At 38.8% G+C, this 12780-nt stretch overlaps 2 protein-coding genes across 3 annotated transcripts in view; one reads left to right on the top strand and one right to left on the bottom strand.

The window, feature by feature from the left end:
• Positions 1 to 401, top strand: part of LOC127842296 (metabotropic glutamate receptor-like) — a 20678-nt gene extending 20277 nt beyond the window's left edge. For both annotated transcript variants that reach the window (XM_052371727.1, XM_052371728.1), the window contains exon 14: positions 1 to 401. This exon is cut by the window's left edge and continues 832 nt beyond it. The gene's annotated coding sequence lies outside the window, so the exon portion shown is untranslated.
• A 245-nt stretch (positions 402 to 646) lies between these two features.
• On the bottom strand, positions 647 to 9551 carry LOC127842174 (uncharacterized). The gene is made up of 8 exons (XM_052371532.1): positions 8398 to 9551; positions 7219 to 7348; positions 6324 to 6521; positions 4974 to 5075; positions 4463 to 4632; positions 3805 to 3961; positions 1998 to 2084; positions 647 to 995 (listed from the first exon to the last, which is right to left on the bottom strand). The coding sequence occupies exons 1-8, from the start codon at positions 9549 to 9551 to the stop codon at positions 909 to 911; spliced, it is 2085 nt and encodes a 694-aa protein (XP_052227492.1). The 3' UTR covers positions 647 to 908.
• Positions 9552 to 12780: the final 3229 nt, after the last annotated feature.

Raw genomic sequence — 12780 nt, 5'->3', positions numbered from 1 at the left:
CAATATATATTAATATTCAAATCACAACATGCCCGGTCTGCGTAATTATTTTATTTTATAAATTTCCTCGCTTTGCTGAAAAAAAATCATGTTATTACTCCGAAAGCAAACAAATCTCCGTTCTTTTAATACGGAGTAAGTTCACTAAGTCTCTTTGTTTTACACACATATAGTGTCGCCTCAAACACTCGGGATTCCATCTTAATAGAAGTTGTCTTTGTTATGTGCTTTTCCTAATCCATCTACATGTATTTGTTGTTGATATGTTTGGAGAATATGACAAACACATTTAATTTGTGACGCACATTTCTTTGTTTGTTGTCTGATAATTATAATGCTATGAATTATGTTTGTTGTAATAATGCCATATGACATGCTTATGTTAATGAATGTTATATTTTCTTATTTCTCGTGTTTTATATAAATGCATATGTTCGTTAAAACAATTTAGTTCGGTTTCTGTCTCACAATTATATAAAATTTAAGAGACATGACGTAAAAGTTCAAACAGCGTAAATTAGAATACCTTTGTACACTGTGTGTAATAAAGAGTGTGAGTAAGACCACGTAAAAAGAAGTATAATTTGAAATGGCGCATGCGTATTAACATACTTGAAAGTTAATACTTTGACTTGCATATTATTAGTGAAAGCGTTAATTTCAGCGTGTTTATATAATCCTTTACTGATACATATATTTATATCAAATTGAAAACAGTCAAATCATATATGTTAATGACAAAAACTATTTATTTGCCCTTGTATGTCAAGTATTAACCCATTATGAGTGCATGTTATTAACATGGTCGTTAGGCTCTAGAGTACGGTACAGGAATATCCATAATTATCTGACGTCACTTCAGGAATAGCGTTTGATTGCTCTGCGAATATTTTTCCGCCATAGACGGGTCAATCTTCTGTTTTCTTCGTACTTTTCACAACCCCTTTTCTTCTAAGCATCTTAATAAGCTCTTGATGCTCGCGTTGTTTCTTTTCCTAAGAATGTCAAATAAAAACGAATGGTCTAAATTAACCCATTTATGCCTAGTGGATTCTCCCATCCTTCTAAATTGGATCAATTTCTTTCCAAAATTAGGGATGTCCTGTATATGTATTTCTATATTAAGAATACTTCTTACAGAAATTCAGTTAAGCAAAGAGCGCAGACCCAGATGAGACGCCGCATCATGCGGCGTCTCATCTGGGTCTACGCTGTTTGCCAAGGCCTTTTTTCTAGACGCTAGGGTTAAAATATTCCATTTTTATGCTACCATGTTTACGAATAATCTGCAATTCACATAACAGATTATTATTCTGACAAAAGGGATTATTTACACGGTGATATCTACGGCATTGTTTTCCATAGGTTTGGAAACAAAATCTATCAAAATGAGGATTTTTCACAATATATATTCTACTATTATAATAAGTATATTATTATAATAATTACATCGATGGAATCAGTAAGACTTATAAAACTATTTAGACATGATAACCCGGTTAATGATACACCGCCTAAGCAGAATTCACCTACTCACGTCTGCGAACGATCGCGTTGGAGCGAAAACCTGCCATCACTCCAATATTGTGATCACAGCAACAAATTGTTGTCGGCCTTTATTTAGATGATTACGGGCCCTTTTGTAGAAAAAGACGCTGAACGGAAGTGCAATAACTAGGTGCTTTGTAACGGGCAATTTAAGACCAGTGTCGTCTCTGGGACGGGGTTCCTCTAGTGTCATGCACTATTATCGTTAACTCAAATGACAACTCTGATGGGGAAATATAAGGATAAATTTCCGGTGCGCTGGAAACAATGAGCCAACTCATACGAAATGGGTCTTATGTCTTGTCGGGAGCTACCATGTCCGCCAATGAGACGACGAACCTTTGCGTGACATTGTAACGCACATGGTAGCTCCTGTTCAGACTGATGCTGGCCGCATATGGTATAGAATCCACTTTTGCATGACGCAACCCAAATGAACTACAGTCTACCTGGTACTCAATGTAGGCTATGACTCCCTTCATCTGCTTCCGCCTGGCTAGCTCCATTAGCGTCACTTCCTCCCCTCCGTCCTTGTACTGCACCGACAATAGATTATACGAGTCGCGCTCTGGGAAAACGGGGCTTAATGCATAAAGGATCGTTCAAGATTAGCCCGTGCAATACACCCAGGCTAATAAGAAACGAAACTTAACGATACGATTTAATGGAATTATTCGTTTAAGTGAATTTTCTTCCAAAAGAGAAACCACTCTATGTGAAAAGTCCGCAAATGCTTATCAGGGACTTTAACCAGCTGCATTAAGCCCAGTTTTCCCTGAAAGATTCTCATATTTAATAGAGCTCGATTGGTTATTGTCGGCTCGCGTACTACTTGCATGTACCCCGGGTAATCTTAAGTATAAATACATGTTCCCCGGAGACGGTATAAAACGTACGTGGGAATTGTAACAATAAACCGATCGTTATCTGCTATTTTGTTTTAATTAATAATGTTCACATTTATGTCGATTTTCTGTTAAATGACCTCTATATTATCGAAACTCATACCCAAAAAGCATGTTGATGCAGTTTTTTAAGAGAAGATTGTTTAAGAGAAACAATTTCGTTTTACGGTAATCGGTATCACGCTTTACGACATAGGATATTGGACGGGAATTCAACTCGGGTACAGCCTAATATCGACCGGGTACGTTTAAGTTTATTGACCGTACCCGGGGAACATTTAAGTGGGCCGTCCAACAGATTTTGGCATGTATTGAAGCTTGTCATTAAATGATTTAAATGCAGTATATTGATACATTTAAACATTTGAACTGAAAATCTCCATTAAAAAAAACCCACAAGAATACAATGTAAAAAAGGAAAAAAAGTAACCCTCAACAGGACTCGAACCACTGGCCCGAGTCCTGGAGTCCTGGAGTAAAAAGTAACACGTCTAGACTACTCATGCTTAGAGCGGATGTATTTTTTAGCTATATAAGCAATCCTCGTAGTTTCCCAAAGTATCGTTTCGCGTCGCACGACGCTTTATCTGTTGGACGGCCCCTTTAATTGACGCATGAAGCCATGATAGGCAAACGCGCGTATTTGAATAGCCATATTTAATAGTGACATAGCCATATTCAATAGTGACATGTCACCAAAACACTAGAATGAAGAAGTATCGTTGGGATACCCCAAGTTTCTGCACGAACATACATACAGTACCATAAAATGTGTTATATTTATCGGCATCTTATGTGTCAGCTGACTGGACAATCATCAACTCGATTTTGTTCGTGCAGCGGTATATTGATTATCAGCTTTAAAATGGTCCGCCAGACAGCCACACCTTGTCCGCAAAAGGGTGTTAGTACACTGGGTTACAATACCCCAGCATTTGGTGGGGGGGGGGAGGGGGTGTAGTTGGCACACGCTTTCCTCACATAGGCCATCCTGGTTCAATGCCCGTTTCCGGAAGCATGATAGTTTTGTTTGTGGTCACCATACCGGAAAGATGGTGTTTCCTCCGAGTACTCCAGTCCCCCGTCCCCTCACACAAAAAGACCTCCACAAAATTGAAAATATTTCAGCAACTACATGTACTAGATTAGATGGAATTTGAACCTGACAATCAACATCCGTCCCAACGTTAGTGTGTCTAGTTTCTTAATTTGGTAGGACAGTTAGGGCACACTCCGGGTTCATACATGTTCGTATTCCGGCGAGAGAGGACTTTATAAACCTCGAAATACTCACACTGGTAGGGGGAATGGAAAAGGGGGAGGGAGGAGGGAGTAAAACTAGGTTACCGACCTTGACCGTCCAGTCCATGCCGAGCGTGAGGAGATATTTCGCGATGGCGTCTCTGCGGGCCTGCATGGAAAACTCGAGCAGACACTTACACGGTGGCGTGGTTTGATACATCCTGTGCGCAATGTCCTTCGTCTGCACGTCTTTGTACATCTGGGATCTGTTTTAAAGTATTCCCTTTTTTAATATGTACCAATTGTGTCTACTTAAAACATTTTCATATGAAAATACACTCTCTGGTCTTTTAATTAGAAAGCAGTACTTTCAGTCTATGGATAACATTTAGAAAACGCTCCAAGATTCAAATATAATCGGATAAATGACAGCTGCCAGGAATACATCGGGCTTTAAAGTGTTTTTATTGATTCTTAACTTTACGATAGCCAAACATAAGTGTCTGCTGTAGATGTAACCTCTGATATTCATTATACGATATGTATGGTAAACATTTAAGCCCGCGCAGGTATGTATATTGCGAGATTCAACGTCACTTTAAGATTTCACACACACAAAAAAATGTTTTAAAATAACAGCTGTATTTTCCATCTTTTCATGTTACTTTGTTTAATATAATTCCAATAGTGTGAAAGCCACGCTTACATTCAAACTGACTGGAATTCCAATTGAAAGCTCCGTACGAAATAAATGACGTCGCAATTACCTGATTTGCTCAACCAATGAAAGGTCACCCAGTCTTATCGCCTCTTTGATGTCTAGATACTTGGCCAACAAGTGAGTGTCCAGTCCGAAATCTCGCTCGCGCTCCCGTGCAAGAAACGCTTGCTTTTCTTTTGCTGACAGACGCTTGATATCATCAGGAGATTGACCATTCTGATAATTAACAAATAGTTTTTTTCCAATATTATGCAAGATCTGCGACTGCTTCCTAAACATGTGCGTAAACTTGCGAGTTCTTACAACATGTAACAACGTGTTACCAGTTTTTATATGGAGAATCAAAAGCGCTTTGAAGTTTGTTTGCGAGAAAAACTAAATGATTCGTCTCCCTTGTCTCAGGGCGAAATATAGTTGTGAGACCGATATGATTTTGAAAGTCATTTCATTATATTAATGCCATATCTATCGGAAGACGGTACTATAATAATGTTTTTTCGCTGCGGTTGTGTTAGCTTCTGAGATCCTGTTGTTCACAGACGTGTGAAAAATATTACCTTGTCTATGTCCTCCATAGTGCATCCCAGTGCGACCAGCTCCCTCTGAATGTCTTCGCCTTCTTCCAGAGCGCATGCCACAAATAGTGGTGTGCGACCTTCCTGAAACAAGTGTAACCCTTTATGGACGGTACGGTTGAATTATTTTCAGTCGTTTGAATGTTTTATTTATTGTCGGCTTTATAAACCATTTTACTCCGATTGCCATATTCAAACTGACAGCAAGAAATGTGCTTACAGTATCTGTTTCGTATATCACCTGGCCTTTTCCGCAATAATGAAAAACACAATGATCCTTTTGTAATGATCTACACCTGAGTCTCACGGGGCCTAACGACGAGAAAACGGAGTTTGTCGCATGTGCTTTACGTGACGTACCAGATTAGCCTGTGCAGTCCAGACAGGCTAATCATGGACGACACTTTCCACCTGAACTAAATTTTCGAAGAGATTCCCCTTGAAAGAAAAAAAAAATCAATTCAAGCGTGTGTTGGAGCAGTGGTCTAATGTCAGGACGCTGGCTTAGGGATCGAGAGGTCCCGGGTTCGAATCCCGCCCTGACCACTTTAATTTTCTTGAGCAAGAAAAAAATCCCACATCTGCTCCTCTCCACCCAGTTGTATAAATGGGTACCTGTGAGGGAAATAGGTCGATGTGCCGTGGCTGCATACTGCGCTAAGATGTTCGGACGACTTATGACCCAGTGATCAGGGACAAAGGTAAAGCGCCTTTGAAGGCACATCTCGAGTATGAAAAGGGCGCCATATAATGTGGTATAAAAACAGAAGAAAAGAAATCGGTCGTCACCGATTTGCTTGTGCATTCATGATTTAAGTCAAGTTTTCTCATAACGCGACTATTAAGAATGAGATTTCAACAACGAGACCGGTTGATGGCGGCATAGCTCTTTATCCACCATGAGCCACACACAGTTTTACGGACAATTTCATAGCGATTACACCGTTGTACAATGAAGGCGGACAATAACAGACGGTGGATCTTTATTTAAATCAAAACACATAATTAATTTTAAATTGTAAGAATTCAGTATAAGATGTCAGATAAAATTGAAAGAGTTATCATAAATTGAAAACACAATTTTCTTTTAATCTGTCTTCTGTCGTTTAGACGGAGAACCGGTAACATATGAAACCATGAATTCACCCCATTAACGTTCTTTAATGAAGGCATAATGAAATGAAAAATTAATTGTTATGTGAAGAGCATATGTTTACGCCTTAAATAATAATAGTAATTTAAATGTACTTTAGTAGGAGGTTGTTTCATAGTACTAAAATGTTTCGCACATGAAGAGAGACGCACCGTTAGTCTACTCTGACCCACACCTACCCTGTCGGGTATTTTTGCTGACTCCGGCGCCAGCTTCATCAGGAGACGCAGCACGTGGCGTCGCTCGAATAAGGTAGCGCGGTACAGCAGGGTACGCTCGTACTTGTCCCGCATCCGGAGCACTCCCGTTGTCGACAACGTCTGCACATGAACCAAATTGTCCGCGTAGATCGCGTGACTGATCTCGCGGTACAGCAACTATGGAGATAACAGGATATTCAATGTATATAAACTATTGAGACACGGGAATCGGTATCAACCATCCAGCATCGGTACATAGATTTAATTGATTCCGAGTATTGCTAAACGTTTGCAAGCCTAAATCAACTAGGCGACTCGGGTGTGATCCCCGGTCCCGAAAGCATGTAAGTTTGGTTGTTGGTCCACCAAACCTGGCAGGTGAGGTCCCTCTGGTTACCCCTGCTTCCATATCAAACTAAAAGCCAAAGTAAAATAAAAAAATATTTACGTAACAACTAGAAATAGCCGGCAATTGCGGCTATATTTCGATATTGGCCCCTAACGTTCGTGAATCTAGAACGCTCATTGGGTATGACTGCTAGGGCACAATCCGTGCCCACACATTATGCAGACTAAAGCGCAGAATGACCTCATAAAATTCGACATAAACACACTTCATTCAGATATGAAAAGATTTTACTTGCGTTAAATTCCCTAGCGATAAGTTTTCCAATCTCCAAGCAGAATTTTAACAGGTTTTGAAAATAGCTCATATCGCCATATTGGTGCAAAGAGGTACCATGTGCCTTCTTATTTCAATGTCGCATGGTACCTTTTTGCATCAATGGGGCAGTATTGCGGTTTAAAACCGCTCCATATCAGACTTGAATCAAATTATACTTGAATCATGTTAATCAACCCTTGAATCACTCACCGGCAACGTTCGAACATCCTCCATAAATAAACATGCCTTTTTGGTTCCCACTTTAGCCTCCAGTGCGTTCGCGACTGACCCAAATTCCGGATCGCTTACATCAATGTGTTCATAGCCGCGTTCCAGCAAACTGAAAGTAACTTTGTACACGTTAACTGAATTTCTCAAAGCTGCACTGCGTGTTTTAAATTATATAATCTCATATCTTACGTACAATTTGTCTACCACTGTTATAACTAAGAAAGCAGTTAGTTTGAGCAAGATTGTGAAAACCGCACAACCGCTCAATATTGCTTGATTCCATTGTAAAACATCTAAACACCAAATAAGTATTTAATAAAGCAACTTATGTTTAATTAATTGAAAGTTATGAAGACACGTCAGGTTTATCGCATGTCCAATATTGTCTGACGGTTCTTAACCTCCCGCTGCCCAAGAGTTTGATTTAATGCGATTGCGCCACTAAGTGAAAATTGCGCCAATCATTACTTTGTATAGATTGCGCCAATAATTACTTTGTATAGATTGCGCCAATAATTACTTTGTATAGATTGCGCCAATAATTACTTTGTATAGATTGCGCCAATCATTACTTTGTATAGATTGCGCCAATCATTACTTTGTATAGATTGCACCAATCATTACTTTGTATAGATTGCGCCAACCCAATTATGGAGGCACTTCTTTGTGAAGTTCATGATCACATTCTTGTCATGCTATATATATATATATATAACAATCTTAATACAAATCAAAAGATTTGTATTCCCTTTCAGCCATGCTTTTTGGTTGGTAAAGCGAAGCGCTCGTGCAAAATTAAAACTTTGGGCAGATATTTACGGTGGTAGAAATGGGACATGAGCATGTTTTTATCGCTGTTGCCTCGTCAGTAACTCGTTCTCACGATTATGAATTCCGCTCGAACGATTTAACTAAAACATGAAACGACTTCGTGGCAATACAATTAATTTTAATGGGAACGAATTGGTAAATCATTTGAAAACATCACGTTTAAAATAATATCAACATAATGCTATAAAGAAATTACAATTTTCGTTTAAAAAACCTCGACATTAAGAGAAAATAATGTATCGAATATAAACCTTTAAAACTTCACTGAAACACGTCTTATTTGAATTGGAATAGATTGCCGCACTTATGAAAACATTGTTAGCGAACCTCTGCAGCAGGTCTAAGCAGCCATTCTTTGCCATATCCACCAATATCCGGTCAAGGTAGGTCAGTTCGCTCGTCAGTCTCGCGGGACTTCCGGTCGCATATCGGATCATAATCCTATCTCGCAAGAAATGCCCGTCATCGTCCAAGGCGAACAGATCCAGCCCGTTGGCGGACATGATCTGTAGCGTTGGGATCGGCAACTTCCGGTCGTAAGCGGCATCCAAAACAGCGTACGTATGTTTTCTGATGTTCTTCTTTTTGAAGTCCGTTGTATCGAGTATTACATCTAGTGTCTCATAGAATGGATTATTGTTCTTTGTATTTTGCATAACGTAAAGGAATAATGGCACGTTTCTGACAGTGACGTCAATATGAGCGCCTTTTCGGACGAGCTTCCGGACGATGGACGCAAGCCCCAACATAGCGGCTTCACCGACCAGAGGTAGTGTTATGAAGTCACCACTTCCGCCGTCTATATAACCGGTCGTCTGCGTATTGACGTTCACGCTACTCATTTTGAAGAATGGGCGAAGCTTCGCGCGATCGCCTGCTAGCGCGTAATGGACGAATTCCACCGTCTTTTCCCGTTCATTGACTTGATCCAGAATTTCCGTATATGCGGACGTCTGCGCCATTTTTATCAGCGTCTGCCCGTATTTGCTTGTATTTATCTTGCACCAACTATCCATAAGGCGGTTCAACTGCCCCGTATTATTTTTAAGAATGGCGTTCCAGAGGCCGGGAGAAAACTGCGTCAAAATTGCCGCATTATCCGGGAACGATTTGGCCAGCTGTAACGCCGTGTGGCCGCTCTGGTTCTGTTGCAGTGGATCTACGCCAATCATGATAAGAGCCCTTAGGAGTTTCCGAGCGCCGGCTTGTTTAGCCGCAACGTGGAGCGCCGTGTTTCCGTCGGCGTCGGCGGATGCCATGTCGATCCCCGAGTTACTCAACTGGAACACGACCGGAACGAGTATCGCCTCGTCCGCATCGCCCGAGTATGCATGCGCAATGAAATGAAGGTACGTTTCCGATTTTGAACTTCTTAAGTTGACATCAACCTTGCCGGAAGTGATAATCTCCAGCGTCTTGGACGGAGTTTCCGTCGTCTTTTCTTTGATAATGTTTAAGAGTTCAGATGTTTCAGAGATCATGATTTACTTTTAGTCCATGCAATTACAATCACGACTCGTGTATTTATAGTAAATTTCGGACAAATTAAACAGTTATTTTGATACTAGTATTATTCAATAAAGTTTCTAAACGACTGTCAATGTGAATAAAAAGCAGTTTGTACTAATACAAAACGCAATTCCATTTCGGAAATTTTTAGTTTTACAAACACACAAAATTATTCGAATCATCATGCATTTATCATTATGTTTGTTAAAAGAATTCAGTTCTTGTGACGTCATTGTGCACACTAAAGGGGCAGTATTTCGGAAACCATATACCCTAGTCTGGACAGGGGGAATTCTGAAATTCCAAAGTGTAATTTCTCGATCACGTTTACCTTATTTAACATGACCACATATCGATTTCCTGCGACATGTAATGATAAAGTATTAGCAAATCGCTGACTCTATATATAACTGTATTGCTACAGGTATTAGCAAATATTGTTGACAACATACATACCAATTACACAATTACACAAGTGTTGAAGCGTACGTAACTTTATGACCATTTCCAAAGTGTTATAATAGCATACACATAACCAAATCTGTACTTTTCCTTTGTGGCCATTTATACATGCATTTGGTTTACTGCTTAATCTAAATATATTTGACGATTGTACATTGTTATTCTAAAACTATTTATTAAATTACAGATTCTCTTATTATCATAAGTTGGTTCTAACACGTTTGGTCCTATTCCTTGATTTGTTGTCAGATTTTTGTTAAACTTTAAATTCCCCATTTATTTCCGTTTTCATACTATGTATCCCTGTTTCCGACGTCGCCCTCTGCCCCCTCCCCTCCCATTTAGTTTTGTAAGATTAAGATCATGTGCTAAAATAAAGATGATTTGATACACCGCGAAATCACAATATCTTTCATTTTCGTTGTTTTCTCGTACATTCTCTCATACATAGTGTACCTTTATTAAAAGAGTGTAAACACAGAAACGCACCGATATTGGCAAACACGGCTTGATCAGACTGCACATACAATAATTGCATACGCTTCTGTATGAATATTTGATGATATTTAAACATGGTCATTTTGGTGATCAATTGTTGAACGGCTGTTGTATTGACCAATAGTTGAAGGACATTTCGGAATTTTTCAAATTTATTTTCAATGATAAAATGCGTTGTATCATTATTGGAAAGGGAAACGATTGGTAGTTTCATACGCCAATCGGAACCTCCTTAAATCGTCCTTTGACCCAGAGTGCTTCATAACCGAATGCTTTGCATCGCCTTTGGCATTTGTTAACATTCCGGTCAGGATGAAATGAGAAATGCTGTAAATACTGTTCTTTTGTGTTTTAGCTGCTGACAAAAATTAATCAATATTATTAATATTAAAAAACAGGTCTGAAGTGGATTGAAAAGAACTCAACAAGTGGACGCTGAAGGTACATGGACGCTCACTTGAGTTTAAGACCTAAGTGGTATTTATATCTCAATAAGTGTTGTTGTTTTTCATCCTAGGGTCACTATCCTCCTATTTCAAATATGAAACGTATGCAATATGCTAGTTTTTAATAGCTATATAAGGCTGTCAACGATGCGTTACCCATGGGGCGATATTTAGTTTTTAGGTTCTAAATGTTGACCGCTGAGGCATCATTTGAACGGTCTTTGAACATGGCCAATATGCATTGTAACATACCAAATACCAGCCGTTTGGTTGCAGATGACACTGTTTTTAGTTGTTCGCCTGCGAAGAACTAAGGTTAGGACACGCGTTTCAAGTCAGTTCGCTCTTAACTACGATAAACCTGATACATGCCGCATCCGCGCGAGAAAGAGTTGTACATGTATAATTGATGCAACAGGTTTGAGTTCTTCAACTGTATTAATTCACAAATGGAAACATAATGTGCATATCGTGTCAAATGGATTTTTGTTAAAGGAGCGTATATAGATTTTTTTATAAACAATGTTATTATTATGCGTGTCGCGGAAGAGAATGTTTATGAATGATTAAAATAGTCCACTATCTGACGTAGTACATTTGTTCAGCAAAGGTCATTTATAATCTGACGCTATTATTAGAAGCGGAAAAATAAAACTACTGCTGATAAACAAGTATAGTGGTACGTCCATTACACTATCAGGCGACTGTTGCGTTACCTCGTTCATAGGTGCATGCTACTACAGCGGGGTTAAATTTGATATGTCTGGGAAACGTTCTTTTGTTCTCAACAGATAGAGGCCATCTTTTGTATACACGGCTGCTAACAACGTAATTGTAGAATGTAAAGTTTGTTCATATTCACAGTTCTCAATTTATCAAACGCTGAACACGAGTTCACCAATAACTACAGGTATACACCAACAACAATGCTTTATAATCGCTTAAACCGATTTAAAAAAAAACTGTATATAACAAGAATTTTTTTTAAATGTAGTCGGCGTAAACGCTGACTTTGAAATAAAGTTAACAATTTACGTTTCTAAATAGTTTAATTGAAAACAAAAGTTTAACTATTGTGTTTTTTCACTTGTTAGCCGCGTATTCACCGCATGAAATGTATTATGATTGTCAAACAACACATAAAGGTAAGTAGATAAAATTATATTACCGGAGTGCACATCATGTGTCCTCACATGCCTTATTGTAAGTGTATTTCTTCACCATCGAAATATATCGTATAAATTAATATTTGATTTACACGCAGTTTTTTTCGACACAAGTAAATCAAACTTGCATAGCCGCGTCATGGCAAAATGGGTCTTTGGCGTTTCGGCCAGCGTATCTTTAACCCAACCTATGCATTTGCGCAGTTTTGTCAGAGGCGATGCTGTTCGCTATAAAATCACTCAATGTGTTATGGTCTCATTATGTATCTCCTGACCAGACTGAGAGATGCGAAGGCTGATAAGTCTATATATATATATATATATATATATATATATATATATATATAAGAAAAGTATTGATGCAAAGCATCAAAGGGCGTCGGGAATTTCAGTGTAAAAGGCCCTCAATGAAGTTACATGGAACGATTTTTTTCTACTGTAAATATCAATATATGTGCCGATTATTTTAAACAAAATAGAAACAGATACTGGTATAACCATTATCTATGATTTTGTGTTATAACCCCCCGAATAACCATTATTTATGATGTTGTGTTATGACCCCCAAATAACCATTATCTATGATTTTGTGTTGTAACCCCCAAATATTTCATAGTTCATTTTATTTA

The sequence above is a fragment of the Dreissena polymorpha genome, chromosome 8 (genome assembly GCF_020536995.1).
Source record: "Dreissena polymorpha isolate Duluth1 chromosome 8, UMN_Dpol_1.0, whole genome shotgun sequence".
NCBI lineage: Eukaryota > Metazoa > Mollusca > Bivalvia > Myida > Dreissenidae > Dreissena > Dreissena polymorpha.
This window is presented reverse-complemented; position numbering and strand designations above follow the sequence as displayed.

Coding starts and splice junctions, on each gene's coding strand:
- LOC127842174 (XM_052371532.1), bottom strand. CDS start 9,551: ATGATCTCTGAAACATCTGAACTCTTAAACATTATCAAAGAAAAGACG. Junction 3,962..4,462: donor TCATTGGTTGAGCAAATCAG/GTAATTGCGACG, acceptor ACTTTAAAACAG/ATCCCAGATGTACAAAGACG. Junction 2,085..3,804: donor GCATGGACTGGACGGTCAAG/GTCGGTAACCTA, acceptor TTGTCGGTGCAG/TACAAGGACGGAGGGGAGGA.